At 40.7% G+C, this 26,492-nt stretch overlaps 1 protein-coding gene across 1 annotated transcript; it reads right to left on the minus strand.

The window, feature by feature from the left end:
* Positions 1-3,090: 3,090 nt before the first annotated feature.
* Positions 3,091-10,603, minus strand: LOC4342859 (metal transporter Nramp5-like). The gene is made up of 13 exons (NM_001403041.1): positions 10,354-10,603; positions 10,009-10,087; positions 9,840-9,880; positions 9,463-9,541; positions 9,276-9,380; positions 8,167-8,276; positions 7,761-7,942; positions 7,592-7,661; positions 7,128-7,301; positions 6,742-6,846; positions 5,624-5,755; positions 4,933-5,028; positions 3,091-3,923 (listed from the first exon to the last, which is right to left on the minus strand). Exons 1-13 carry the CDS (start codon positions 10,462-10,464, stop codon positions 3,591-3,593), a joined length of 1,617 nt encoding a protein of 538 aa, NP_001389970.1. The 5' UTR covers positions 10,465-10,603; the 3' UTR covers positions 3,091-3,590.
* Positions 10,604-26,492: the final 15,889 nt, after the last annotated feature.

Here is a 26,492-nt window from a genome sequence, read left to right on the forward strand (position 1 = left end):
AGAAATGGAGCATCCTGCTAGGGGAAGAAGATCAAGTGCTTTTGGAAGATTGGTGTAAGGTTATCCAGGAGAAGTTCCAGCAAGTGAGACCACGGGTTCTAGCTAGTTTCCCTTCGCTCCATTCCTATAATCCAAACTGTATGCTATAGTAAAATTTACTGTAGTTTCCTCTAGGTTCCTTCCCCCTCCCCTCCATTTATATCCTTCAATCCAAACAGCAAGATGCAGCAGATGAGTGATAATAATGTGAGAAATTGCATATATATGCAGTTCCAATGACAATGAGTAATAGTAGTAAAAACTGTTGTCTCCAGAATGTCTGGGATTTAGCAGGCAGCACGAGTATCTCGTGGTAGGGTGTAATTTTGGCAATGCATTGTTGCGCTCCATGTGCCAAACCCAAAAAACTTACAGAGATCTCTCTGGCATACATCGATGTTGACAAAAGGTAATGATCAATTGGGCTTATAAAAATTTTACTTGGAATATGAATTAATATTCCTAAATATAAGTTTTAGCAAACCCTAGCTAATTGGTGCTAATCAATTAACACTAGCAATCTTGCACACTGCCTAAAAAAGGAAATCTTGCACACTATCTAACGTATTGAGATACAGAAAGTAATTAAATTGGGCATATGTATATATAGAAAATACAGAGATGTATATGTGCCATCTATTTTGTAGCTGGCTGATTTTGAATCAGCTATTCGATTTAGCTACTAACTAATTTTTCATGAACATATTTCCCGAATGGATGTTTTACGAAAAAACATTTAACATAGAAATTTGTAATAGTTAACATGCACTCAATTTATCGTGCACTATATAAGCTGCCTAGGAGAGATATTAGCTGGTACTCCCCTATTCCTCGAATCCTAGTTGAGACGAGTAGTACGTGTTGTTCTTGCTATATAACAATTTTGTTTAGAGACATTATACAAATACAAGTACTCACAGTGTGCGCGCACTCATCTTATTTCTATGAACACACATACATACACCCTACCTCTATGAGCATCTCGAAAAAACTAAGCTGACAAATCTTGCGATTGACAAAGTCAGTATGGACACCTTGTTATCAATGGATACAGTCTACCACTGAAAAAATAATTAGCCGTAAATGTGAGCACCTGTATCTAAAAATTAGAACTTGAACCCGGGTGTGTTGATTCCACCACAAGAAACCTAATGAATTGAGTTACACTCACTTCGTTGCTACATAACAATTTGTTCGTCTATCCAAATACTTAATTATATTTATTTTATCTAAGGCTATGGGAAAAGGCAAGGTTCGTTTGCGCGCATTTAAAAAAGTTACAATATGTTCTCTCTTAAAAAATAAACACTGCCACATAAACCTTCATTAATGTTTGTTGAGAAGATTAATCAGTGTTGGTTTTCTAACAAGCACTACTTTTCGGTTCCCCAAAGAGCTCTACTCTTTGGCATTGATGAGTGGGTAGCATTTGTGGTCGGTTATAAAAGAGTTCAGATCGGGAGAATCGGCTCATTTGAGCCAATGCTTCAAGCGCCTCCCCGATATCCACATACGCATCCATACCCCCTAATCAATCCTTATATAGGGCTTGTTCGTTTAATCCCTAAGAGATCATTGGAGGGGATTGATGGGAAATAATTCCACACCATAACATATATGGAATAAATCCCCTAAAAATCCTCCTCAATCCCTTAGTGGGAGGGATTAGCCGAATAAGGTCTCAAAGATCAATACAAACATGTTCATTACATCACATATAACATTACATTGATTCAGTACTAATCATCATTCCCCATTATCAAGAACAATATTTACAATATCGTACCGCCTTCTCCCCCTCCTCTTCCCTCCTCCCCTCAGTCATCGCCTTCTTCTCCTATAGCTCCTACGGTCACTACACACCAGATCCTAAATGTAAGCTTGAGCAGGCCGCACTGGCTAGATCCGCTCGCACTGAGAGTGGGGATGGGAGCCAAGTCACTTGCCTGTCAAGCCAATATAGTCGATCTCACCATTCCCGTAAAGCCGCTCGATCTCCCTTGCCAGCCTGCCACTCCTTCATTTCGCTCGGTCTAGATTGAGAGAGAAAAAAAGACAAATGGCACATGTGGAGGGCTGAGAGAAGAGAAGAGGGAGCCAGCCTAGCGGTGACGATAGTGAGGAGGACGCGCGATAGTTCCATAGAGAGAACGAGAGGATTTAGTGAGATAGACAGAGAGATCAACCAGGAAAGGATTTTTGTTGGCCTTCAAATAATCGATCGTCCGGCTAGCTCAATCGGCTCAGCTCAGTGCAATACCCATCTATACCGATCAATTTAAAAACCGACAGAAGTCTCACAGTGTCGGTGTTTTTAATGTATAGAGTTGGATTTTTTTAATGAACCAACACTGATGTGATGCATGTATCGGTGCCTGTTCTTCCTTGTAGAGGGTGTGAGCCGTATGGGTGGATAGAACACCCTTATCAGTGCTTTTCTCAACTAAAATTAATAGATGGTACGAGCGAAGCGAGCGTAGCTCCACTGGTTAAGTTTCTTGTGGTTGAACGAGTCCACCCGGGTTCAAATTCTAGATTTGATACGGGTGCTCGTATTTACGGCTGATTATTCATTCAGTGGTAGACGACGTACCGATCGACAACGAGACACATGTGGTGACTTGGTCAGTATCAATAAATGCCGGCTCAGTCTTGCGGAGGTGCTCATAATGATAGGGTGTGTCATAGGGGTGACTGTACGCGTGTTGTGGACATCTGTGTTTATACAGTGTTTTAGAAAAAATAGGACGGTACGATTTAACAGTTGTGTAGTAGTGGAAAAGAGGGTTAATTTATCAGTGGAGTTACCTCATCACTGTTATTTTTTCTTTTGCGGTGACTCTCATACTGACAGTAATGTGCAACTTGTGCAACGCGTGAGCGAAGGGCGGCGTTTGAAAAGAAAGATATCGTCACGTACGATGTGTATCAAAACGTAGGTCTACAGTACCACATGATCGTAAGAACATTATCGCTAAGAAAAGATAATATGAGTAAAAGTCTAAAAGATTGCAAATTTGCATAATACACTCGGAAATTGATAATATGCATATCCAATCCACCAACTTGCACTAATTATTAATTATTGACAGAGATCAAACTACTGCTCCGAAGTCTATACAGTACACTACCGTACGTGTCTCTAGTTTCTGGAAAAAAAGGTACAGCTATAGTACTACTCTTCCAATACTAATATATTAATCTAATTGCTTAATTAATTAATTAATTAATAGTAGTTGATTCATCACAGAAAATTGAAGGACGTTGGCTCTGCCCTGAATTATGATAAATCATATCGTACATATAAATTACAAGGATACATGAGCCACCTCCCCTCAAATGCTTATATATTAATTGCACACCCTTGTCGATCGATCGATCTGCGAGCGATCTGGACCGCACAAATATAAACGAACGGCTCCGACGCACGCACGTGGCATCCATAGAGGATGCACATATACGTACGTAAGTACGTATATTCACAATGTACGCGTATATACGTACGTATACATACGCTATACCATACGTATGCATGTCGATCTTCTTCTTCTCTACCTTGGGAGCGGGATGTCGGCCAGGTCGTCGCGGTACGGCAAGGGCTCGTCGTCGTCGACGGCGAGGTCGCCGGCGTCGGCCTTCTCGGCGTCGACGACGGCGGCGAGGGAGGAGTCGGCGACGAAGGTGACGACGGAGTCCTTCCTGATGGTGAGGTAGACGACGGCGACGATGTAGACGAGCATGAACGGGAAGACGGCGGCGCCGACGAGCACGTTGGCGTACTTGGGGAGGTCGTTGTGGATGAGCCAGCCGACGAAGCTCGTGCTCAGGAAGTACATGTTGATGCCGATGATGAGCAGACCCAGGAACCACGAGAACACTATTATCTGCATTCAATTCAATTCAATTTATTTTTTGACATACATGACGCTAATTAATTCATTGATAGCGTCACTAAATAACCAGTCATCTTTGACGGGTGGTAACTTATATATCTTTTTAACGGGTATCGACTGATGAGCATGCGCAATTTTTATAGGTAGTATATATATATATATATACATATATATATATATATATATATACACATATATATATATACACATATATATATATATACACACACATATATATATATATATATAGCCATGTGTGTAATAATAAGAAATAAATTTACATTTGTTCAATTTTGTTGTAGATCAGTTTATTTATGGTCCTTAAAAAAGAATTACATTTTCTAATGTTGACTTGTATGTGTCTAGAAATGTTTAAGTAGAGATACAACGACATACGTAATGATCTATGTTAAATTATATTTACATTTTACTTCCATGCAAGAAAAAATATATATAGTGTACTGAAGAACTTGGCTCTTCGATGTCTGTAAAGATCAAGCAAGTACGTTACTGCATGATTTTGACACATCATGCCGACGACGCAATACATGATTAATCTCTGGTACTACTGCAAGACAGAAAAATGATGCAGGACGTACATCTTGGTCGTCGTTTTCATATGTACGACGATCCTCTATATGCATGGCTGGACCATATATATACCTGTCCTGCATTGGCCCCTGCTGTGCTATAATACTATTGCATGAGCTAGGTAGCTAATGATTCAATTCAATTCACTGCACATCTCGATCTATATTATGCACACACTGACCTATAGAACATGGTGTCCTGTAGGGGTTGCATGCATGCAGGGTGAAGGACCAGCTAGCTAGCCAACTATCATCATTAATTTATATTCTTTACCAACAATTATTGAAACTCTAATTTCATGCATGGACAGATAGATGCATATATTTATGTTACTTGTACATTTGCTGCCAATTGAGATTAAGAAACAAACTATAATTAAGCAATGCATATATATAGTGTACGATCTTACATAGATAGAGTTCTTGTGGGGCCCCATCTTGCTCTTACTGCTGCTGAACTTGAGAAGAGGGATGAGAGCAAACGGCAGCTCGAAGGACAGTATCATCTGCATGCACACAACACGTACGGATTAGGAACAATTAATCATATATATGTAATTAAGCAAACAAGAACTAGCAATGATCAGATCACTACTTTGATTTGATTTAATTATATATAATTAGTCCTTACTTATTGAGTTGGAAGCTAGTCTAGCTAGATGGTACACTGTATTATATATATGCATGGTGCTATTTTAGATCAGATTGCAAAAAAAGAAAAGATACCTAGCTAGTCAGTGACATTTTGCTAATCAGATCACTACTTTGATTTGGCAATAATCTAAAAAAAGAAGAAAAAGTGCTTTTGCTCTAATGACATATATATATGCTCTTAGTACTATGTCACTAGGTACCTAGTGGATACCCCACTACTACCTAGCTAGCTACATAAATCCGCACGATCGACTGCACACACGTGACTGTTTGGGCATGTGCAAAATTAAAAATTTAAACGCATTAAATTTTAATCGATCGGCGACACGACGGCCGGCCGGTTGCTCGCCGGCGGGCGCCGCCGTATGGCGCACGCAGTTTGCTATAGTAAAATAGTAATAATAGTAAAGATTTGCTATAGTAAATAGTAATAATAAAAATGCTGACCGAAGCGATGATGATGAGGCGGCCGGCGCCCCTGGAGCCGCCGATGATGGAGACGATGAGGCTCGGCGCGATGGCGATGGTTCTTGTCATCAGGTTCCGAAGCCACTTCCTCATCCTGATGTCCAAGAAACCCTGCACATACATGGATCATATCATATATATCAACGCGACATGATGATGATTTATCATATACTCCTTCCGTCATTAAATATTTGACGCCGTTGATTTTTCTAAACATGTTTAACCATTCATCTTATTCAATAAATTTAAGTAGTTATTAATTCTTTTCTTATCATTTGATTCATTGTTGTATATACTACTACTACTCTAGTTTTTTAAATAATATTCATAAAAGTTTTTGCATAAGACGAACGGTCAAACATATTTATAAAAAGTCAACGACGTCAAATATTTAGAGACGGAGTGAGTATATCCTGAAGATCAGTCCTTTGGAGTGAAAAAATAAATATATATTTTCGGGTCCGATTTATCCCGTAACTGAAATACGCTTCATATCATAAATAGATTATTAAGAGGAATGAGACTCGAACTAGATCGGTTAGCCCGCCAGGTAGATTAGGAAAACTAGTTGTTCTCTTTCTCAACGTTCACTTCAGAAAGAAAATTTTACGGTGCGATGGGATATCCTATTTTTTTTAATATAATTTATAGAGTTTCGTTAGCATATTTTTATTAATCAATTGGTTTTCTAAGTATATGTAAACAGTAAAATCGCTGGTTATTGATGAGACTGCACCGTGAAATGGACTAGACCAAAAGAGCGGAGAAATATGGACGAAAGTGGTAAGTAGTGGCAGCAAGGTAGCGTCTTAATTCGATCTGACTTTAACAAAAACATATGGTGAAATCCGACGAGGATCGCCAGATTACCTAATTAATAAAGGAATATTATATCACTAAATATTCGTGATGTAAACAGGATTAGGTGTGCACCCCTACAATTCGTCAGTTAACCTCCATAATTGAACGGATTAACAAATTAATTATGTGGCAGCTAGCCGTTTAATTAATTATAGTTCAATCATTTAATTACGCGCTAAGCTAGCTGGTGATGTACAGGTACAGGTACAGTTAAGTTAATTAATTTAATTAATTACCTGCATGATGTACTGTCCAGCGTATGTGCCGGTAATAGTGGAGCTCTGCCCAGATGCCAACAGTGCCACGCCGTACACGATCGCACTCGACTTGCCCAGCACGTTCTGAACCACATAAAAAAATTGACGTCACAATTTGACCATAAATTAGTTACTCCTCCTATTCAAAAATATAAACATATCTAATAAAGTTATTATATTTTAGGACGGAGAAATCGTGTAGACTAATTCGGTATTATTGTGGTTAATTAAATATTGATTAAATTGAACACATACAAGCTAGTACTACGAATCTGAATAGATTTCTATCTGTAGTACTAGGATACGTCTAATCCATTTAAAAATTTTTAATATTAAGGAGTAGGAAGTAATAATGAATGAATGACCTTGAGAAGGAAGGAGGAGGTGTCGAGGCTGAGGTTGGCGCACTTGTCGGCGTCCTCTTGGGAGAGGTTGGCGGAGGAGCAGGCGGTGCCGGAGACGGAGACGACGGCGATGTTTATCAGCAGCGCCACGAACAGCGCGAACCCGCTCTCGTACAGGAAGAACCTGCACCCGTCCTACGTGGCAATTCACACACCATATAGTACATATTAATTATTAGCCTGGATCTTTGTTCGGTTTCTTTCCATGCATGAAAAAATTCTAAGCTGAATCCAGTGGTACTGGAGCCCGAAATTATAGAAGATTAGTGCTAAAATAAAACTTAGCTAATAAAGTATTGGTTTTCTATGAAATTTACATGTTAATTTAATAAAATTTAAACAAGATTTAAGAGACAGGACTAGATCGAGTTCATGTCCTAGCTACCCTATACCTATCTCGATCTGCCCAGGCTGAATATAGCTACCTTGATTCCTCTGACTGATGCCGGTGTCTTCCTCGATAGCACCAAGGCAGAATGCAAGAACAGATTGTGGCTGCATATATATAAATGCATGCAGTAGTTAATTAACTGATTAGTTGTATGAATTAATTGATTGATTGTTGCGTATGTATGTATGTATGTAAAAGCGTACGGCATGACAAGAGCTCCGAGGAGGGCAATGGCGTCGGCGGTGGCGCCGTCGCCGTTGAGCCTGGGGATGAAGAGCCCCTTCATCACCTCCTTCGCCGGCGGCTTCACGATGCTCAGCTCCCCGAAGAAGCACGCCGCCATCACGAACACCAGCATCGATATCAGAAACTCCAGCTTCCTCACCTGTTTTTTTTCAAAAAAAATTCATCAATCAATTTTCATGCAGTTCCACAGTCAGAGAAAAAAAACTGAATAATGTACATATAATATGCCATTTGAGTACTTGACAATCGATCCAACTAGCTAATTTCATATACTATTCCATTTTTATAATCGTTTCTTTGAGTGCATCCTACGCTAATGCTTGTGATACTAAACAAAAACAACTTACAAAAAATAATTTATACCCCGTATTTTTGGAGGCCAAGAAGCAGTAGAGTGCTGGTGCCGGTGATGAGGACGCCGACCCACACCGGAATATGGAACAATATGTTGAAAGCAAAGGCCGTCCCTATAACTGCATCCACCAAAATTAACAACATCAAACGACATGTAATTAATTAATTAATTATAATCACATCGATCTGTACCTTTCTATCTGTTGATCGATCTATCTATCTATCTATATATCACCTTTGCTATCATCATGTGAGGTATCTTCCATAACTAGTTTAATTTTTTTAAAAAAGAACTTGCATGCATGATCAATTAAAAAGGCAATTTACAACGGTTGAGGTTAACTAATCCCGATCAGCAAAGCTTCGCGCAGCTCCGTTTTGCAACTGCTACACCACTGATCTCTCTTCCATGTTGCTAGATAGATAGATATTTAGATATTGTTGTTATTGTTTAAACACACATGGATGTATACAGGACAGGACAAATGTGAAATGACAAGAGGGTGACAAAATAGTTGTTTACTAATCTGCGTAAGATGATGAACGTACTCACCCAGTGTTTAAAATCTAATCTTGATGTGCATCATTGACACTTTTATGGGAAGCTACTGTGGACGTGGTCACTCCTCTAAACAGCTAAAACGCGCATTTGCTTATGTTTGAAACAGATTATTCAACAGATATATTATTGGTACATATTATCTACCTTATTATATGGATGAATTAAATATTTTTTTAAAAAATGGCTTAGAACTTGTATTCTATGCAATATCGCAGAATATATTTTTTTTAGAAAAACATATTTACTAGCTAGAGACATGAAAGAAATAATATGTGAGAATAATCTGGTGAGTAGCTGAGAAGAACGTGGCTTGATGGTGATTGGTGAGATATTAATTTGCCTATGTTTGTGGATTAGGAATTCCAGTATGTAGGCCCGTACGGTTGGAGCTACATATGCTAGCCAGATCAACTTGTTTTCTTCTACTGTCAGAGAGCTTAAACTGAATTAATTAATTAGCTCAAAGTCAAAGATGGTGACACTGTTAAACACAAGTAGTTTAATAAATTAATTATTCAGGCTGGACCGTGTCAAGTTGTTACTAATAAGTATATACCTTCTGGGATATCTGCAGCGATGACGGCCAACTCTGCCAGCAGCCATAGGAAAATCTTGACGAACTTGGGGTACTCACTCTTGCAGATCTCAGCCAGATGCCTCCCTAGGATGTAAATTAATGCCGGCCATATATTAGCACTTTATCAAGTTGGTAATTACAGTTTAATTGCGTGTCATTTAGTCACCTGTAACCACTCCAAGATTAGCTGCTAGCGACTGTATGATAAGTGCGAAGATGAGTCCAATCAGAATCACCCAGAGCAGCTGCAAATTGAAACAACACAATGGACAGAAAAGCACATAGAAATCAATTAATGGTGCAGATTATTCACTTTTCTCTTTTCTCTAGATGATGTGAGAGTGAGATACATATGCACTGGGGATTAAAAGTGGTTCTGAAAAGTTTGTCAATTTGGAGAATTTGATGGAGCTAGCAGATGAATTAATGGAGTGTGAGTCTGCGAGGGACAAGGAAAGGGACGAACACCTAGAAAGCATGAAAGTTACTCATGCTTTCAGTCATTCAGTGCGTAAACAGTAAAATAAAGTCGACTGTACGTACCTCATATCTGTGGTTGGCTCCGGCTTGCAGATCGGTTTCCACTGTTTCATTTTGTGACAAAATTAACAGTTACAATCCAGAGTTTGTCAAAATAAAAGTTTCAGTTGAGAGAGAGAGAGAGAGAGAGAGAGAGAGAGAGAGAGAGAGAGAGAGAGAGAGAGATTCTCACAATTGCCAGGATCCAAGTAGGCTAAAGACACCATGAATCCAGGACCAACATGGGCAAGGAACCTTTTCCATGCAGGCTCCTGTACACAATTTACCAAAACTGAGAAACTAACAAAAAGAAACACAGACATAATTGAGGATCCAATGTTCCATCAGTCCTTAATTACCACATACACACACACACATGAACATTCATGAGCAATGAATGCCATGCCAGGAAGTACTCTCAAGATCTATCTACATTAAGCTCTGCTCTTGCTTCTGCAGTTACAGTGAACAACTGTCCATGGTGACAGTGGAGTGCTTACAAGAAGACAACTTTGTGATAATTAAGGTAGCAACTGACCTTCATTAGCAGCTGATCATCTGCGTCGAGCTTCTTGGCATCTTGATCATGTGCCGCACTAGCTCTCCAGCTGATGCTCCCTCTCTCACTGCTCTCTCTCTCAATCTCCATTGTTGCTTCCTCTCTTAGCTTCTTCAGGCTAAGCTAGAGCTAAGCTAGAGCTCAGGCTAGCTGGAAGTAGACGAAGAAGAGAATGGTGGTAGTGACGAACTCTCAAGCCACACCCTCCTGTCCTACTTATACACAAACCATGCAAGTATGCAGCCAAATTAACTTGGTGTATGCATGCGTCAAATATAATTTTTTAAGACATGAATAAAAAAAGGAGGAAATTAAAAGAGAAAAAAAATGTGGGGGCCTCCATGTACGTACGGCGTACGTAGAGAAAGCAGAATTAAGAGAGGGGAGAAAGCTCCATTTGGCATCTCCATGGGCACCAAACAGCTTCCTTTCATTGAGGGCATGTCTTAATCTTTTATTATCCAAATGTGTCACACTCGCTAAATATTCATCTGGGCTGTACCTAGGGGAGCCACAGCTTGTTTTGTCCCAAAGCATGGCTAGCTTTAAGCATTTAGTTAATTAATTAATATGATTAGCTTTTGTGTTTTGTGTGTGTCATCACTGATTAGAAAGCAGGAGGGTTATGGTGCCAGGGCCACTATTAATTTGGTGTGGATTTAATTTGGTGGTTTAATATTAATTAGGTGCAAGATCAGTGTCATTGGTTGGGAAAATAGGGATTTTGGTCTAGCTAGCTGGCTAGGTTCCTATACGATTTACTACTTTAATGAGTGTGTTATGCCCTGTGTGCAAAACCTCTTGTGTTCTAGAGGGGAATTGAATGAGAGCCATATGTCGTGCAAAAAGCTTGGTGCCATTGTTAGTTCATTTCTAGAAGAGCAAGAATTAACTAGTAAACTAGAAACTTACATCCAACAAACAGAGTAATTAATTTTAAGATATGCAGTTTACTTGTACACTCAGAGAGCAACAAAGAGCTAAGGTAGAAGTCAATACTATAGTTATGACTTATCATGCATGGATATGTATGCTATAACTAACTTTGCAATCAATCATTAGACCTGACCATTTCTATGGGTACCCTATTCATATAATATGTTAGCTTGCCGATAATGAATAAGGCCAACAAGAACCCAGGCAAAGATTGTGTTAGTTAGAACACTGTAATTGACAATCCTGCCTGCTCATTACTTAATGATGGGTGGTAAGAATGCAGAAAACAGTGGAGTTAACCTCATCAATTTGCCACCAAGCATTTACTCCATCCCAAATTACAAGCTGCGGTTTGACTCGAGACAGTGCTCTTCAACAACAAAACTTTGAAGTGTATTATTATCAATAATGAAACCAACATCATATTAAAGTACATCTAGGTACTAGTCTAACAATACCATATTTATATCACTAAACCTTATATTGTTAGACTAAATGTTAGTCAAAACTAATGAAGTTTAAATTTTAAAATATATGCGCGCCTTATATATAATTTAGTACGAAGAGGAGTTTATACTGTTTTTTGTAAATAAACAGCTGTGAATTTTTCTTTCATCTAGAAAAGGCTGAGGCAGAAATTAATAAAAGGAAAGGGAGAGATGGGAGATGAAGATGACCAAGATTACAAAGAACCAAAGAAGTGCTATAGCGATGTGATTATATATATGGAGGATATATAAGGAAAACAAAGCGCGCCACACAAGAGCTAGCGGTGATGGACCATCATCCAACATTGCAAGGGACGATGGCTCATGTTCTGCAGTATCTGAAGTTTCAACGTCTTAGTGGAGTACTGACTTTGAGGGTTCAGTGGTACTTCAGACACAGGAAAGCCCAACAGGATGGATAGATAGCAGCCGGCCGTGCTAGTATCATATCCAGGGTCTCTACCGATGGAGATGTGAATAATATGTCCACTGTTTTGAGGGCTATGGAGGCTATAGCGGCTGCTATCTGATCGTTTGAGCAACGGCTGATAAACCTTGGAAAAATTATTGAAACATGAAAATGGATGAAAAAACTTAAAAACAACTTTAAAATTAAGTTTTAGAATTTAAATTTTAGTTATGTACCACTGATAAACTAATAAGTAGATGATAAGAGTTTCTAGGAGGAGGAGAGGACTGTTGGGACAACGGCCCAGTAGTTGTGGGAGTTGCGTTCGTGATGGCTATAAAAGTAATTAGGTGATTCCCCGCACTTTACTGCGGGAATTACTAACCAATTCTAAATATATATTTTTCAACAATCAACTAGGAGTAAAAAGAAAAAAAATAATAAAACATCAGGGATTATCAGTACTTATCATGAAACAACAAATGATACATGCGCTTAAATGTGGAACATATTAATAAGTATATGTTAAATTTTATAAAAATGATGGATAGATTTATTAAAATATTGTGCAAATGATGTGACTGGTGATAATTGGATATGCTTGCATATTGATTTGTAGAATTAAATAAATTATAGATGATGTTTTATATTTGCATGGGGTTAAATATATAATTGTTGTTAGTGGGTGATGATGTGACATGGTTGAATGTTGAACTTTAGATTTATAACTTTACAGCATAGATATGGCGGAATCAAACTCACCAAGTGTATATTGAGTTACATGTACCGACTAATTCATTTCAAAAGAGGTAATGAGAAATGATAATTCTCTAACAGTATTCTCACGTGGCATATAATTTACTTAGTTACATCTTACATGCACCAACAACCACGGATCAACCCAAAAAACAATCACTTACTTCTGCGGTCACGACTAATAAGCTAGGAAAGACAAACAATTGTGCAGCATGACCACCATGACCATGACGGGTGAGATGGACCTGTGTCCACGACATTGTGCAGCAGCCCCGGTCGTCCACGGGCACGGTGGTCATGCCAATGTCTACGACCGGCCTCTCTACACCCCCTTGGATGTATGCGGTCAATAGTGGAATGTACATAGTCAATGGTTGTGATCTCTTGCATTTCTGGGGCAACCCTAGCAGCCCTGGCCTGCTAGCTCGATTGCGTCTGTCGGTGATATGGGCCCAGGGTACCCGTGCTGAAGGGAAAAATCATTTCCCCCAGCCATGTGGCCGTGCGTCCCGGATCCCCCGTCGGGGGGTCAGGCGTGCGGGCAAAAAATGGACAATAGATGCCTAGGGGCCTCGGGGTATCCCGTCGCACCCCTCGGGCCTCCACTCCGAGGCCCTCGTTCGGCTACCACGTGGCGGCCGAGTGGACGGAGGTAGGGGCGCTACCAGGCGCATTTATGGGCGGCGCCCCAACCGCCCCCCGTCGTGTTTAATGCGGCGTGGCTGGTCGTGCGCCGCCCAGCAGTTAGACGTGCATCAGTCGCCTTGACCGGGCTATGACCGGATGGGATAGGTGGCAGCGCACCCACGTCTTGCCCTGTGTCAGACAGCGTGGGGGCGGGTATGCCCCGTCCCATCAATGGCAGGGGATCGATGTTCGACCGGTACATCCCATGCGCTTGAGCCCACAAAAGTCTCCAGGAATTTATGAGGGAATGACAAGGGATGTCCCCAGTGTCAGGCGAAGGATGGCGCTAGGGCCCACCTGAGGACGAGCGGCCGCCTTGCTTTTAGCCTAAGGCATGGGTGGCAGCTCGACCCAGGTTGATGTGGGCCCCTCTCCAGGACCGAGATGTGTAGAGGCGGTGTATGTGGTATCCCCTTGAACTATAAAAGGAGGACCTTGCCCACCGAGCAAAAGGAGGACTCTGGGGAGTTTGAACCTTAGGAGAAGACTAGCCAACCGTCTCTTTGGGGTTTTAGGTCTCTTGTAACAGCATAAATAGAAATCCACACATGAGTTGGGTATTACGCTTCCTAACGGCCCGAATCTGGATAATCCCTCGTCTACCTCTTGATTGTCATCCACCGCACTAGCTTGATGCACGGTCAAGATACGCTCTCGATCATCGCGCCCTATCCCCTGGCCGAACTCACAAAGAGGGGTCTCACGTCCTCCCGCTAGAGAGGATCTCTCCTCGACAGCGTCTCTCCCGTGTGGCTGCCACGTGCAACAACCAACATGTTTTAGGCTCCATTCGAGATCGAGCTGAAATGATGAGCTTATATATGGCACATAAAACAAGCTTAAGTCAATCCAGAACGAGCAGTGGAGAGGTCGTTGAGGGCATCAGGACTCAGGCGAGTGGACAGCCGTGACGATGGCGGCTGAGCATGGTCCCATGGTGTGACTTGTAGGTGGTGCCAACCAGCAACGAGGAGGACTAACGTGGCAGGAACGTGGCAGGCAAAGGCACAGCCCCAGAGGAGAGAGAAACATCGGTAGTGAGCTCCGATCGTAAACTGGTGAGCGCGTCAATCTATGTTTCGGGACAAGGGGGTTCCATTTTTCCTAGAATTTATTGACCGATGTGGAGCGGAGGTAGGCTAACAATGATGTTATGAATCTAGAGAAAAGGCGGCCATGGCGGTCATGCATGGCAAAGAAGAGGAAGGAAAAGTTGAGAGCGAATCCTCACCAAGGCAATGTGGTACTACTGGCACAATGGAGCAGCGAGAGAAGCCTAGTGTTGTAGGAGATGCACAAGCCATGGTGCGGGAGTGTCCCAATGCTCGATGATGACATTTCAGAACTTAAAGGCTTACATGTGGGCCCCATGTACAAAAGAGAGATAGAGATAGAGAGATGAGAAACCTAACATGTGGGTCTAAGCTAGGGTATTTCAAAACTTTCATATGGTTTCTCAATCATATTCAACCATAAATTAATATACAATAGGAACGGTGACGAGCTGATTTTCGCGTTTACAAAGTGCTTTCCTCTAAAAGTTAATTCATGCGATGTTTTATAAAGCTAAAACCACGAAGTCACGATGCTCGGTAATAAAATTATCTATGATCTTTGGAGGTCACACAACAATAGCCCGTGACAGATGATTTATCATGCATGCATAAGTATGCTTAGTTGCTAGCTAACTTTTAACTTGAATAAGAAGGCGGCAACAAGTATCCACAAATTATGGATGTTATCTAATTAGCTGTTCTGCTCATGATTTAGGGTGGTGCTAATGGGCGGGTGATCGCCCACAACGATCACCCCCACCCCCCTAAATACACTCCTCTCCCCCTTCCTCCTCCCCTTCTTCTCTTCCTACTACACCATAAATTTTAAAAAAAATAAAAAAACAAAAGTTAGAAAAATTTATGTATAGAAATACTATCTATAAAAAATATTTGAATTCACATTCAAATTCAAATTTAAATCGGATATATAAACTTTTGACTTATAAACTTTGGGTCTATAAACTTTAGGTGTATAAACTTTAGATGTATAGAAATACTATATATAAAAACTATTTGAATTCAAATTCAAATTTGAATAGGATATATAAACTTTTGACTTGTAAACTTTGAGTCTCTAAACTTTTGGTGTATAAAATTTAGATGTATAGAAATACTATATATAAAAAATATTTAAATTCGAATTCAAATTTGAATTGGATATATAAACTTTTGACTTATAAACTTTGGGTCTCTAAACTTTATGTGTATAAACTTTAGATGTGTAAACTTGAGGTGTATAAATTTACTAAAATAGAAAAGTAATGCGGTGCTAAAATAGAAAACCACGTGGAAGAGGGGATGATCTATGTGGGGAGGGGACCGATCGTGCCCAGCGATCGATCGCCGGTTAGGACTTTCGCATCATTTAATTTGCCGCAGAGCATGCGCACATGCCACATGTTAATTCTACCATCTTCCCGTTTTCTGAATTCCGACGACGATGTGCTTGCATATATATGCTACAACGATAACTTCCAAATTAGGCCAATTGATCTGTTCAATTAATTATATGCACGCACTGAGTTAATTAACTGTATGGACAGTAGTCGATCAATGGAATGTTCTTGGTAGCTAAGCTAGGTTAGATGAGACAATTGTAATGCCCCCTTCGAATGCCTAAGTTAATTAATTAGAGATATGAATAATGTAATTAATGTCAACACGCATGTTTGTTTATTTGTACTAGCTCCTTGAACTTTGAAAGATATGAATTGTATAGCCTTTTTGCCAACAATTAATATAGGCATGTACTTGATGAGGCTGTGTAAAATGTCATGGGATTGACATATAGGGTGTGTTTAGTTCCTTAAAAAAATTGGAAGTTCGAAAAAAGATAGAAGTTTAGAAAAAAAAAGTTAGAAGTTTACGTGTGTAGGAAAGTTTTTATGTGATATGATGTGATGGAAAGTTGGGAATAGGAGGAAAACTAAACACGGCCATAGTATATTCCTATAGACAAATGGTAGAGTAGTCCAAGTGTTCGTAGTACTAAGGGCTACGAGGGCCCTCAGCCCTAAGTACTCTTACCATTTGTCACGTAGCACGGTGTACGGTATACCATATGGTCTAAAGATACACGTACAACAGCTTCATGCTGTCGTCGAATGGGAGAAATGACATGCTTGGTGCTTTCGATCTCCTGCTCATCGAGGGCAAATGCTTTCTGTATTGAGATTTTGAACTAATTATAACTTAAGAGCTATAGTTTGATTTGTTTGCAGTTCACAACCACTCCTCAATCACCATATATATATATTTGATAACTCTATTCTACATCTCCTCTCCCCTTACCTCCTAGCGCAGCCCAACCCATCATTTCCCCTTCGTCCCTCCACCCCCTCTCTATCCCTTTCTTCCTATACAGTAGAAACCCACTACAACAATTATTGCTATAAAGCGTATAAAGCGTGCACCACATTTTAGCATATCATTATTTATTCCGAGCCATCGTTGAATTGTTCTGCATGTCTCCAAATCAACAATATCGCAAAGTTGGGTTGGCTGCCATCAAATTTTTTAGCCCCGCCTAGATCACGCACGCTTCTACTGTGAGGGAAAAAAACCCAAAGCGCATCTGCATCAGCGATGCCTGCACGGGAGAAATTCGCGGTGAACCAGGATGACTGCGGCATGGAGAGTGGTGACACGTGCGCGGCTGTTGCCCTATCACCTCTCTCACTTTCCCTCTCGTTAGCCCGATTGGATGCCGCTCCACCATGTCGTGCCTCAGTTTATGTCTCTTCTTTGTTTCCTTAGAAACCGCCATCAAAATTCATCGGAAGTAATAGCAGCCACCTTTTCCTCTTCCCCTCTTATTTTATTGTTCTCCTCCTCGATAACGCCCATGTCCAATGGTTGTTGACATCTTGGAGGTCTCCTAGCTACATGCCTTGCTACTATTTTCTTGCCTGCATGACTGGATCTGTGCGCTAGATAACTAATTTGGTGATTGCCCAAGTTTTTCTTTTTCTACTGCCACTGGCCAGTTGGGGTATGGGATCAGCTCAACTTTGCTTTGGTCATCTCAGCGCTTATTCTTTCCTCCATCTTCACAGATAATTATCAGATAGTACGTTATTCGGAGTATTAATTTAATATTTTGTCACTTTTTAAGATGTGGCAATTAAGAATTTGTCACTCACAGTCTATGATATGTGGGTCCTCATGTGTTTATGACATGTGGACCCAGTGGCAAATTCTTAGTTGCCACTTGTAAGAGTGACAGATAGTTAATTATTCCACGTTATTCTTGCACGTTACTCCTACATACTCCATATGTGTATTTTAGGTACACCTTCCTAATTTGGTACCTCTAAGTTTCTATCTTTTTCCATATGATAAATTTAATTTATTTTCTTTAATAGAAAGCAAATTTAGAAATTCCTAGGTTGCAAACCTTCTTTTTCATATATTTCCTACTGTATAGCAGATTGTTTTGCAAGGAGGATTATTGATTCACGCTATGGTCAATCACGTCAAGTAACTTGCATGTTTTTATTATCTCCCTTTGCAGACATTTCACTAGCCACTAGCCATTAGCCAATATCTATCTAATATCTGCATCAGGTAATGCAACAGTCTATAGTTAAGAGCAAACGTTATTAGTCAGATCGGTTAGCTTCATTGTAAGTGTGCACATGTCATTTCGATGCTATCTCTCTATTTGTCTGTCCAAGTATCAACTATCTATTATATTGGTATTTCTTCAAGTTTACGGTATAGATATGAAGTCACGCAGCAACGCACAGAGAATCAATTAGTCTATACTAGAATAGAGGGAGTACATATGCATCTTTACTCACACAGAGAAAAAGTTAAGTCCATAACTTAAACAAGTCAATGCACAAATTTCAAACATGGTACTTAACTTAATTAATAGTTGCAAGTACATATACCTGTTAATTTATCCCACTTCAAATTGTTGTTTAATATTTTCTAGCTTCACACATGTTCCATACTTACATGTGCACATTGACTCGAGTTACCAGCATTTGATGGGTTTTAATAAGTACTGAGGCTGATAAATGGGCAAGTAGTAACTACTATATGTATCTAGAGTTTAATTAATTAATTTGGTTAGGCCCACATGCCAATACTGGTTTAAGAGATTAAAAATAATTTCTAGGAATTGTCAAGCACATATGAAAGCTCCAAGAATACATGCATGAATATTATCTGTTCTCATCATTTCAGATCTAAGCTTCTCTAGTACTAGAATATAATTGTGTATTCATTAAATTTGGCTGACATGAGCTATGAGTTACTCCTAAGGAGTACAAATTAATTACTGCCAAAAGTCAAAAAAGCATTTGCATCCCAGCTTGATGGCCGCAACATCATGTGTTCTGTAGTCTACGTGTATATCCGTACGTATAAAATTGTAGAGACAAAGCAAGTAGCTTACAAATTCATCATTTTCATGAAGCAACTTGCCAGAATGAAATTAAACTGACCCATATGAACGGGAGATGATGCATGTGCCAAGCGTGAATCTCGATGGAATTTAAGTGTACAGTGCTGACTGGTAAGCAGTCATGTTCGCCTCAAAATAAAGGAAACAACAAAAGGAGGAGGGGGGGGGGGGGGGAGAATTGTTATTGGGACGATGCGATCTAAGTACTCCCTGTGCAGAAGTCCTAAAACAATTACTGTGAACAAGGTGAAATAAATTAAAATGCATATAAATCTTCCTGGCAACTTGACTTATACCACTAAACTTATATAGATTTTGGGAAGATAAATAGTTAGGTAACTTGGCTTTTAAAGCTAAGTTTCCTTCCTTATATACCATTATCCGAAGGAAATGTTCTTCAATTGTTAGTGTTATGAGTTCTGTTCCTCTTAATGTGTCTTTTAGGAGAGTTCTGTTCCACATCAGAATTTTATTTCTTGGCATGATTTGTGTGCTTCTATTGTACATATCCAGTTGAATCGCTCATCTGATTGTTTTAAATGGAACTTTAATCGGAATGGTCAGTTCATGGTAAGGTCAATGTATCTTGCTTTAATTAATAGTGGCTATATTAAGAGAAATAAGATAATTTGGAAGCTCAAGATGCCGCTTAATATTAAGATCTTTATGTGGTATTTGCTTAAAGGTGTCGTGTTAACTAAAGACAATTTGGCAAGACGGAATTAGAATGGTAGTTTGAGATGTTCTGCATGAAAAATGAATCTATCCAACATCCTTTTATAGATTGCCATTATGCAAAGTTTATATGGAGAGCAGTCCAGTTCTCTTTTAGTTTATACATTCCTACTAGCATAACACATATTTTTTATGGTTGGCTTTTAGGGGTGGACAAGAAAAGGAGCAAGTTTGTACTTGTAGGAGCTTCTACGATATATGTTGGGCTCTGTGGTTGAGCAGGAATGATTTGATTTTTGATAAATCATCATCCATCTCATATATGCAGGTAATTTTCAGCGCAACATATTGGCTTTGATATTGGGCGTAACTACAAAAGTATGAAGAAGACGGAGAGTTTATAAAAGTTGCATATCGTAAGCTTGAGACGACAGTTATGCAACTTTTTGTCAATTATGGTTGGAGATTCACAAATAGACTTCAATAATGTGTTTTCCTTATTTTAGTTTCGTTACTTATTTTGTTCATTGGGTGTTTTCAATGTTTTGTTGAACTACACTCTTGATTGAGTGCTACTCTGTAATAATTGGCTGTAACTCTCTTGAGCAAAGACCGGGATGTTATATTCCATTATCTAAAAAAAAATCTTCCTGGTGAAAATGGATTGGGATCCTCTAACGTGAAGTTAGAGGGACGTGGTGACTGACATGTGGGCCCCACCACTCACGGGCCACCTGTCAGTGACCACGTCAGGGAGCAGTTCACATTAGAGGATCCGGTTCCTTTGAAAATATAACTGCGTCCTAGCTAAGGCCATGATTGTTTTAAATTATTGGGTAAATTATTGCTACAGATTATCGATTTGATCATAGGTATAAATCAAATATTTTAATAAATAAACTTAACAAATAACTTAAACAAGTGGTATAAGCAATGCAATAGTTTTTTTTATAAAAAAAGTGTTGTTTCCAAAGAATATCAAATAGGAAATACTCCCTCCATCTTAATTTGATAACTCTCTAAAGTAAATGACATCAAAACCAACAACATTAAAACATCCATCATTGTAAAAATAATCCTTATCGATCAAGCTCCGTCGCTTCGTCTTAACAAAATTAATTCACACATTAAATGTTGCATATATAGGTTAAATGAACTGATAAAAATTAATCTTTATTGGTTGCATGCATGCAGTACATTTCACGATACACATTTACTCTTTGCACAAATAAATAAAGAGACACTTTGTTAGATAATGATCATTTCGGAAAAATCTCAAAAATCTTATGTGATAATTAAATTGGGATGGAGAGAGTAATACATTTCAATAATCCAGTGATTTACTGAAAAGAAATAAGTGCCACATGAAAATTTCTACCGCCTATACTATCAGTTTATTTTTTTATTATAGGATATAATCCATTCGATAGAAAGCAACTGATGGCCTATTATCCTAGGGTACCGTAGAAAAGGGAAAAATAGCACAAATTAAACATACATGGTGGGATCCTATTAGATTATATTAACTGTTTTAAATATGTTTATCATATTATATTGCTCATACAAATACTTAATTAGCATCCATAAATATATACGGACAATTGCTCGTTTAACCGTATTTTGATGCTTAACTACTAACATAATCCTACTTTTTAAAGTTTGCTATTGACCCCGCTTTTCAAAATTGTAGCTACCTTCTGACCTTGTTTTCACTCCACCATTTGTGTTACATTTATGAAAAAGAAAAAAAAATACTAGCCCGAACTAACCAAAATGTCCTTGATTCCGCATAACCGTATCCCCCAACCTTAACAAATCCATGACCCCCGGCCTGACCCAAGTCAATTTGGCGACGCAGCTGGCCTAGCACTAGGTTTTCACTGATACGGAGGGCTGGGATAGAGGGAGCGGTGGCGCGGTTGCCACAACCGGGCACAGAGGGAGGTATAGGCCGGTAGAGGGAGAGCAGCGGCGTGGAGCGAGACCCGGAGCGAGGTCAAGGAGCTAGGTCCGGCGCACGGTTGCTGGCATGTGGCGCGGAGGTGGGTGAGGGGATGAAGAGGGTAAGGTCACTACTGCCATGCATGGAGGCATGCGCGGGTGAAGGGAGAGCAGCTGCGTGGAGCAAGAGACCCACTGCACGCAGGGGAGGCGTGCCACCCAGGGGCTCACTGGCATGCGCACGGAGTTGGATGAGGGGGAGGGTGCGGGAGCTCACCGGGGACAAGTGTCAAGGAAGGCCCAAGAGAGCACGCTGTCGCCATGGCTGCCCGCCCACATTCAGTAGCCGCTTCCCCCTCCATGCCAGCTTTCATGAGACTCTAGACAATGAGTTGAGCCGCCCCCAACCTCGTCGAGCCATCCATAGCCTCGTCGCCGACCACCGTCGTTCCCACGTTGCTTTGCTCGGCGGCTGCGCGCTGCTTGAACGAGAGAGAAACCGAGGGGAATGAGAAAGAGGAAGAGGAAAGAATGAAAGTCTGACATGTGGGTCCATCCATCTGTTAGTGATGCAAGTAATTTTTCGTAAGAAAATAATTCAGAAAAAGAAATAAAGTCCCAACAGTACAGATTTGGTTGAAAAAAAAACGAGAAAGCATGTCAAATGAGTAAGGGTATAAATCCTTGAGTTAACATCGTTAGGTTGCTTTGTGAAATGGGTTAATTGGATCTGTGCCATTATACATTTTCTGATTTAGAAAAATGCTACTCCATCCATCTACTTTAGATTGGCATATTTCAATCCAACCATCTTTCTTCTTAATGACTTTCTCGGATTTAATGCGTGACTCTTCATTCTTCCACATAAGATTGGCTACATGGGCATGGGAAATATAAATATTAATGAATCGCTTGTTTACGAGAAATACTCCCTCAGTAAAAAAACCCAACCCTGGATTTGAATGTCCAGATTCAAATCTAGGATTGAGTTTTTTTTGGGATGGAGGGAGTAACTAATAGCATGTTTAAATATATGATAAGTAGATTTACTTATATATCCTCGGTCATTGTGCCATGATATTCATATTTGCACAATGACCAATGATATTTATGATATTAGCATGCTATCACCATCACATTTTCCATGTTCTTTCTTTTTCTTTTCTTTTCTTCTTCTCCCTGTCAGCATGCTCTGGGGACGTGGCAGCGTGCGGGCGGCGCAGCAGTAATGTCGGTGTCCTGATTGGGGCGGACTGGAGCACGTCGAGCATGGTTGACGTTCGGACCTCAGGCGGATCGAGGCAGTGCAGTACGGCGACGGGCTTCTACCTTCTTTGACATTGGTTGGGGCAACGATATATGTCCAGGACAGGGGAGGTCCAGGACGGTAGTACGGTACGGATCGGAGGCTGGTGTGGCCAATGAAGCTCTGGGCTTCGTCTACTGTCTTTTTTCAATGGCCGCCGTCGGTAGGAGCTCCATGCCAGGGGTGGGGTGATGGGGTAGGCAGGAAGCACTGGGGGATGGCGTTCTTGGCTCCGGCGATGGCCTTTGATGGGGGAGGATGCTCGTCGCCTACCTCTTTTTTATTGATGGAGAGGGGCTTGCCAACTAGCCTCCTCGCAGCGAGAGGATGGAAGAAAAGAAAGAAGAAAATAGAAAATGTTATGGCGATGGTATGTTTTCAAATTTGCAAATTTTCAGTGGCACTTAGCGGATATCGCAAATAATAGTGGTACTTTTTTCGAATTTGCCAATTTGAAGTGGTATGAATTCAATTAACCCTTATGAAATAGGGTCAACCATGATCTTCGTTTAAAAAAAAGGTTTAAATAAGAAAACATAAAACGGGGGCGTTAATATTAGGGAAGGACCTAATATCAAATAATTAAAAAGGATGAGACTTTCAATTCAGATCGTCTATCCCACCATCTTTGTACCTAGCCAGAAGACCGCTGGGTGTTTCTCGAGAAAACTTAAAATAGCAGGATCTAATTGGACATTATAACAGGGTCAAATGCACAATCACCCCAAATATATATATATATGTACCATTATTGTTCGCGAATAATTCATATGCAACGTAGTACAACTAATTTCTGACAGATAGTTGGCCAGGCATTTAAGTTTTTGCCGGCAGATAAATGGTTTTACAACGTGATACAATCATTGTTTTCGTCCCCTCTCGGAGCGCACACAAAAGAATCATTGTGAATTTGTGATATTTTATTACAGTGAAATTATGTTATGTCTAAATTGAACAAATGTGCGTTCAGTTCTCTGGGTCTTTTAAAGCATATGGACACACATCTGAAGTATTAAACGTAGACTAATAATAAAACAAATTACAGATTTCACATGTAAACTGCGAGACGAATTTATTAAGCCTAATTAATCTATCATTAGCAAATGTTTACTATAGCATTACATTATCAAATCATTAGGCTCAAAAGATTTATCTAGCAATTTACATGCAAACTGTGCAATTGGTTTTTTATCCCTATATTTAATATTCTATGTATATGTCCAACCATTTGATGTGACGTTTTTAGCCAAAATTTTTTTATGTAAACAAGGACAAAGAATTCCAACATGCATGGCTAGTATTGTAACTCTGTAAGTCATGGGTGACTTCATCACTGTCTCTTTCGCTTATTACAAATGGAGGTTCATTAACTGTTTTCAATTATAGGGCATGCAGCACAGATCATGCTTGTCCGATCATTTATATAAATTGAAGAACATAATTATTTTAGGACTCTTCAAGAACACTTCATCAGTGTAACTAAGTGATCGATGACTCCATCCTCCAACGTTATGATGAATATATGTTAATTGAAGTCAACTTATCTAAAATATCTTGTGAGGGCTACATATGTCTCGCTGTATGTACTTGTTTGAACAACTGTGTACGGAGACTTATTTTGTAAGATATATTGGCCCCATCGTTTCGCTTTTTTTCTAATAAGCCAAAACGGCTTATTAGGAAATACAAATAAATTTGTAGGTACGTTTCAAAAAAAAATTGTAGGTAAAACTTTTTTACATGTGTTCTTGATGACTTAAAAGCCAATGCTGAAAAGAAACTACGTTGAAAATATCTCACAATCAATCTCAAAATTTAAAAATTTAAAATTTGGCTTTTTCGTTAGCTTAATGGGCCATCCGATGGGAGCCTATATATGTATTAATTAAGCCATTAGTAGACAGATGTTTATCACTGAATTGCTTTCAACATTGATGCAACCTGTGAACACTAGCACAAAAGGCTCACAGAGGTCAGCGTTATAGGTGCCGAAAGTGTTAAAAGTGGCACCTATATAACTTTTCCCTCCTCCATGAGCTGAAAACACAAGAAAGACACATTTAAAAAATTATAGGTGTCGATTCTATAGAAAAACCGGTACTTATAATATAGATGTTGGTTTTTATTATAAAAAAACAACAACTTTAATTTATTATAAGGCCCTGTTTGGCACAGCTTCAACTCCTAACTCCAACTTACCTGGAGCCAAAGCTGTGCCATACAGTTCAGATCCTCTGTTTTTGGGAGTGGAGTTAACAGAGCTACTCCTTAAAAATGAACTACGGGGGTGGGGTTGGGTTTTTGCTGCTCCACAGCTCCACTCCACCCTAAAAGACTCACTACCCTTTAATTTTTAATATATTTACACAAAATATGCCACTGAACTACCCCTTCGTACCCCATCTCCTCCCATTCTCTCCCCTCCCCATATTCCTCCCTACAGCAGCGACGGGCGGCAGCGAGCGGTGGTGGCACGGCGCGGCGTGCGAGAGCCACGAGCGGCGGCGGCATCGGCAGGTGCACTGGTGGTGTTGGCACACGGGCGGCAGTGGCCCGCCGGTGGCGGCAGGCGGCGCACGGGAGGCACGCGGGCCATGCGCCGCCTACCACGGTGGGGCACGGGAGGCAGTGGCCTGCTGGCGTCCCTCCGGCGGCGCACGGGCGGCAACGGGCGAGCGGTGGCAGCCGCAGCCACGGCAGGGTGATGCGTGTTCGGCGGTGGTGGCAGTGGCCCGCGGGCTGACCGGCGGCGGCGGCGACGATGCACGGGCTGAGCGGTGACGGCCGTGGCAGGGCGACGTCAACCAGGTGTTCGACGAAATGCCTACAAGGGACGTGGTGGAGTGGAGCTAACTAATCTAGGCAAACACTTTCGTACCCACTTCAATTGCTGTAGGAGTTAGCTCTCGCTAGAGTTGGAGTTGGGAGCTGGGAGTTGAAGTTTGGAGCCCTACCAAACAGGGCCTAAGTGTTGGTTAATTAGAAAACCAACACCTATATACACTAAAAAACCAGCACTCCTCTCTCTCTCGTCCCGGTGGCCACAGCGGCGGCGTTCTCCCCTCCACCAGATCTGGAGGGAGAGGAGGCGGTGGTAGGCGGTTGCACCCGAGGGGAAGCGGCGGGCATCGGTGGTGCCCTCCCCAAGGGGAGGAGGCAGCAGGCAGCGGTGCCCTCCCCTTCGCCAGATCCAGCAGGAAGGGAGATGACTACGACGCGCTCCCCGCCCCCTCCCTTTGCTATGCTCCCCTCCACGTACTGCTGCTTTAGGTTCTTCGATTTTTATGGGCATTTTTACAGCAGCGGTGGTGTCGAGCGGCGGTGGTGGGTCGAGCAGCAGCAGCGGCGGCTCTATGTCTTATCTATCTGTTCTTGATGTGTATTTTGTGATTTTGTTTTTCATGGAGATTATTAGCTTCGATAGTACCCCGGTGGCTGGGAAGCTGATGTT

This window comes from Oryza sativa, chromosome 7 (genome assembly GCF_034140825.1).
Source record: "Oryza sativa Japonica Group chromosome 7, ASM3414082v1".
Taxonomy (NCBI): Eukaryota; Viridiplantae; Streptophyta; class Magnoliopsida; order Poales; family Poaceae; genus Oryza; species Oryza sativa.